We start from the raw sequence: 5,820 nt of genomic DNA, 5'->3' as shown, positions 1-5,820 counted from the left end.
TCTCGTTGCTTGTCGGGCAGAATCCTTGTATGTCCAAAAGTGTTACTTTTCAGGAAATGGGGGAAAAAGAACCTGTGTTCCAGTTGATCCAACGTGGTTATTATTCAGGAACACAAGCTCTTGTTTATAGGTTTCATCGGTTCAGTATTTATAAAACACACTTTCGCTTTCACTATTACTTTCAGAAACTTTTGGAACAGTGAAAATAGGCGATGTACAAGCTCACAAAGCGTTGAGAGCTTGTAGGTCAGCTTTTTTTTCCTGCTACTTTCGTTGAAACATGGAGATACAAGGTTTCTGACAAACTCTTTAGTCTTTACGAAGTGGAAAAAAGCAAAGACAAATATATAATTGTATGGTGAATGGCTCTAAAAGCATGTATGGACATTCACTTATCCTGTCAGATGAGCCACTTGTCGCTTCTTCAGTCTCAAATCAGTGTGTGTGTGTGTGTGTGTGTGTGTGTGTGTGTGTGTGTGTGTGTGTGTGTGTGTGTGTGTGTGTGTGTGTGTGTGTGTGTGTGTGTGTGTGCGTGCGTGCGTGCGTGCGTGCGTGCGTGCGTGCGTGCGTGCGTGCGTGCGTGCGTGCGTGCGTGCGTGCGTGCGTGCGTGCGTGCGTGCGTGCGAGAGCAGTAGGGGTGTCGCACCAAATTCGGGGCCCTGGTTACTTTAACTATTGAAAAATAGCAGATATACAAGCTCACATCGCGGCACTTGTAGATCTGCTATTTTGTTTAAATCGTGAAAATCGTGAAAAAGTCTTATTATATATTTCAAATCCTTCTAAGGTTTTTTGAAAAGCCTATGTTTCTATGTCAGTGGTGCTCAAACCTTTTCATGTGAAGGACCACCAAAATGATATGTATTTGGCCACAGACCCCCATCTCAAAATATTTAGTTCCAGGGATCCCCCAGAAGCAAAATTTGAGTTACAAATGTTCGCTTAAAAAATACATATATCCAAGGATTTGCACACATTTAAAAAAAAAAATAGCAGATCTACAAGCTCACAGCGCGGCACTCGGTGCTGCGCTGTGAACTTGTATATCTGCTATTTTTCAATAGCTAAAGTATAAAAATGATTCCAGGCCCCTCCACCTTGGGCTCTAGTAACTCAGTCCCCCCCCCCCCCCCCCCCCCCTTGTGACGCCCCTGTTGATCAGATGTACCAGGTGTACGCTCGGCGGTCCCCGGAGGACGTGCACAGCGTGCTGAGGTCTGCCGGAGCCGACTACGTGGTCCTGGAAGACAGCATCTGCTACGAGAGGAGACACGCGCGAGGCTGCCGGCTACGAGATCTCCTGGACCTCGCCAATGGACATGTGGGTGAAATCTCTCCATGACATTCACCAAATATTCGAATATCAAAGTCACTATTCGACGTTGTTCACCAAAGTCGAATATTCGCTTAGTTTTTTTTAATTGTTTTGTCTTTAAAAATATATAAATTTCTTCATGGTTTATAAAGCTTGGCTAGATAGGAAGTCATAAGAACCCTGACAAGCACTTGGAATTCTAGGTATTACATTTAATGTGACTCGGTTCCGCAGATAAATATTGTCAAAATACGGTACATGTATGTGAATATGCACCATTTACATGTACCGGTATGTGAATACATGTATGTGATACATGTATGTGAATACATGTATGTGAATACATGTATGTGATACATGGACACGTGGGTGAAATCTAAGAGTACAAAGCTCTCTGTATGAGGTATATATTTTTCTAGGCGAACACAATAATTTAAATCATGAACATCACTCTTTTCTCACCCCTCATATCGACCCGCTCCTGATTATCATTCTAACAGTGATTACTGGCTATTTGAATGACTAGTGTGGGTGGTGGGTGGGTGGCTGGCTGGCTGGTTAAATTAGGTGTAAGATGTGAAAGTGTGTGTGTGTGCGCGCGCGCGTGCGTGTCAATTTCTGTGTTTGTGTATTTGCACGGCCATGAGAGAGAAGTATCTGCACGAGTGAGTGCACAGAAAACATATTATATGACATCTAGACAGCTTTATTGAAGGAACTGTGTGTGTGTGTGTGTGTGTGTGTGTGTGTGTGTGTGTGTGTGTGTGTGTGTGTGTGTGTGTGTGTGTGTGTGTGTGTGTGTGTGTGTGTGTGTGTGTGTGTGTGTGTGTGTGTGTGTGTGCGTGCATGTGTGCACCTCCATCACTGAAATGTATTCCAAAACCCTGATTTAATAGCACAGCAGAAAAGGGGCACAAACTTCCTTCTGTTATGTTAAATGTTTCCTTTTGATTCACCGTGGTGAATTTCAAGCTGTTTTTCAGTACTATGTTGCAGGTTGAAAGGACCAAAAATAATGAACGTAATCATCGTCATCAACATCTTAAGTACAGTATAGAGTTAGTACCACAAATCTGAATTGTGAGAGAAAAAGTAAAACCACTACGGTACATCCTGACCTAATTTAGCCTGTTTTGTTTTCATTCCTTCTGTTGTGCTTTTCAATGCATTACAGTGTATTTTTTTGTTATGTGATTTCGTGCCTTACGTAAAGCAGTGGTTCTCAACCTTTTCAGGCCGCGACCGTCCAAGCATTCATATTTTAACTGGGGACCCCCCCACCCTGACGAGCACTAAGAGTTGAGGCATTACATTTTGTTTTGCGACCGAAGGTCGCAGTATACCATGAGAAATGTCGTAGCTTGTCCGTCCGTCTTTCAGTACAGGAAGTGATGTCACGTGACATCACCTCATCAAAAATCTAACCCTGGCCTGGATAATCATACTATCACACTAACAGTCCATATATGGGTATCTCTTTTATGCCCATATATGAAGATCCCTGATGTCATTGATATATATATATATATATATATATATATATATATATATATATATATATATAATATATAATGTCCATATACAGTATGGGCATTCCCAGATGATGCCCTGTTAGGGTACCCCCTTATGCCCATATATGGAGATCCCCAGGCATCAAACCCTAGTATACTATGGTTCTATTGTGAATATAGTAGATCTACATGCTCACATGTAGTTGCGAGACGTTGTGAGCATGTAGATCTGCTATTTTCACAATTTCTGCCTCTAATATTTCACAATTTGGCCAATGTTTAATTTGTAATTTTAGAGGTATTAAAAAGTCCTTAAATTGTCACTGTAGAAATGTGCATAATTAATTGTTTACTGTTGTGTGAGAAAACAATGTTTCACATTAAGTTAGTCATCTGGGGACCCCTTCCAAAATAATTTGGCGACCCCCTCCTGACCCACAGGTTGAGAACCACTGACGTAAAGCATGAGCTGTACAAAAATCATGCCTTGCTTTATAGCTTTTGTCCTTTCTTCTGTTTCCTCCAGATCATGGACGGACCAGGGGAGAATGATCCAGACCTGGTTCCGGCCTCTCACCCTCGGTTCTGCGAGGCCATCAAGACAGAGGCAGCGGCCTACGCCGCCCTCTTCACCAGAACATTCCAGAACAAAACCTTCCACGTCTACCGGCTCAAGAAGAAGCGCAAGAAAGCCAAAACCGCGGCAGAACCGAGCCAGGCCCGCTAGCAGGAATTTGCGGAGCTTCGGAAGTTTACAGACTACTGCACAGTCCGAAGGCTTCGAGAGGAGACACGGTACAGAGATATCAGCAGAACGGAGGAGAGGAGGAGTAGAGGGAGCTTTGTGTCTAGAAGACCGTGCGGGCCTTGATCATGTACTACATTATTGTTTTAAACTCACTCCCTGCTCTCTCTGAACTATGGGGTTTGAATCTGGGCCAGCCCCGTTTCAGCTTTAGGCTGCTTTATAAGGTTCATAGTGTGGAAAACACCCGAGACTCTTAGCTGTGGACTGCTCGATGTTCAAACATACCCACCAGCTAACTCTCTCTCTCTCCTTATAACTTCTCTCCCTGTGGTTTGTTCAGCTCTTGACCAGGGTCAATTGTTCAAGCATGGTAACTCGAGTCAAACAACAATTCTTTAAGTTCGGTTCCTCATGGCAGTTGTGATATTGTTATTGCTTTGTTTTGACTTTAGTTTGGGAACTTTATTGGCCTCATTGTTTTGCAGCTTAAAAAAACAGACAGTCATCTAGCCTATTTTTTCCAGCATCTGACACTTACTGTATATCTCATAACAAAAAAAAGAAGAGTGAAATCACTTAAAAAGAAATACATGCTGTAATTTGATAGTTTTATAAATGCAAGGTTTAAAATGTAACAATATAGAGTGCATCTGTATGTATGTTGTTATTATTGCACCTTAACTCTATCGCCTGTTGAACTGGACAATGGCTGAAGGAATGAATGAGTAGGCCTACCTGGTTTTATTATTAGTTTTGCTCTGTAAACAAATGTGAGCCCATATGGGTTAAAGGACAACTTTGTTTTTTTTTTACAACAAGGGTTCATATTTTAGATTGTAATTAGAGAAAAGAAAAGATGAGTGTTAAAATGTTTTCATTTACGGCTTTCTATTGTTTTAGCGATTTTAGTATTTTGATTTCAGTGGGTGGGGGCATGCGTACAAGTGGATAAATATGTATTTTTAGACACAATAAGCTGGCAATTTCTTTGTTACTATTTACACCAGCCCCCATAAGTCACATCTGCCAATGAAAGATTGCGGTGCGTCTTGTGAATGGGCTTTGTGTCTAAAAATACATATTTAGCCACTTGCATGCATGCCCCCAACCTGGGGGCATGCATGCAAATCAAAATCGTTAAGATCACTAAAACGATAGAAAGTAAATGAAAACATTTTAACACTCATCTTTTCTTTTCTCTAATAACTATCTAAAATATGAAATCTTGTTGTAAAAAAACATTGTTGTCCTTTAACCACTTGAACCCTAGCATCCCTATTGTGGGGGAACATTTGGCCAAAATAGCAAATCTACAAGCTCACATTGTGACGGGTTCACGTGAACTTGTAGATTGTCTGTTTTCTACTTGGATTGCGTCACCACATGGGGTGGCAACACGACTGAGCATGCATTATAAACAGTTGTAAACAATGGAGCGATGGTCCCAAAATATGAGTTCTGTTTCACCAGTTTCTTTTGACCAAATTCACAAATGGGCAGATGACAACGTCTACATCCCCAAAAGGATTCAAAGGAAGGGCTACAGTAACTGGATTGAAGGGTACACCCACGATATACCAGGTAAGTTAAGTTAAAACCTTACTGTGTACAAAGACTTGCTATCTGTGCAGTGCTTGCTCCGCCTTCATAATAACTATTTGTTGTCAAAAGAAACTGGTGGAACAACTCATATTTTGGGACCCCCGCTCCATTGTTTATAATGGTTTGTAATGCAGGCTCAGACGTGTTGCCACCCCATGTGGTGACGCAATCCAAGATGGCCGCGGTGTGAATTCCCACCGGAGTTTAGCAGAGGCTAGCCTAGTAAACGACCAACTTCCGTTATCCAGGAATGAAATGGTTTCCGGAAGAGGGTGGTTTACGAGTCTAAGCAGAGGCCACCCTCAACGCGGAAGTGCCTCTCTCGCCGTTTTGGCCGATAAAGTAGTTATTGACTTGACCGCGACGGAGGCACCACCGAGTGAGCTAAAGCGAGTGAGTCGCCATGTTTAGCGTTGCGAAGTCCGCTTGAGCCGACTCAGCGCCGCTCGAGTTACGTCCCAATAGGGACAGAATTTGGCCAGTAGTAGTAAATAATGTCTAGGCGAGGACATTTAGCTACTGGCCAAATGCCCTTGCAAAAAGCTCCTAACCCTCCTCTCCTCAGCTCCGGTAGGAATAGCACATCGCGGTTTATAGAGGGGTTAAGTGGTTAAGGGGTTGGGAAGTATCTGTGACAATCTCAT

At 42.5% G+C, this 5,820-nt stretch overlaps 1 protein-coding gene across 1 annotated transcript in view; it reads left to right on the top strand.

Annotated features, from left to right (window-relative positions):
* dpy19l3 (dpy-19 like C-mannosyltransferase 3) overlaps nucleotides 1–4,586 on the top strand; it is a gene marked incomplete at its 5' end in the record, with an annotated part of 81,194 nt that extends 76,608 nt beyond the window's left edge. The window contains 2 exons of the mRNA XM_080729199.1: nucleotides 1,163–1,321; nucleotides 3,353–4,586. Coding sequence (XP_080585325.1) covers nucleotides 1,163–1,321; nucleotides 3,353–3,553 — 360 coding nt within the window. The 3' untranslated portion in view covers nucleotides 3,554–4,586. The remainder of the gene's footprint in view (nucleotides 1–1,162; nucleotides 1,322–3,352) is intronic.
* Nucleotides 4,587–5,820: the final 1,234 nt, after the last annotated feature.

Source organism: Nannobrachium achirus, assembly GCF_963921795.1.
Source record: "Nannobrachium achirus genome assembly, chromosome: 7".
Taxonomy (NCBI): Eukaryota; Metazoa; Chordata; class Actinopteri; order Myctophiformes; family Myctophidae; genus Nannobrachium; species Nannobrachium achirus.
The sequence above is the reverse complement of the archived record's forward strand: the minus strand, read 5'-3'. Positions and strand labels throughout refer to the sequence as shown.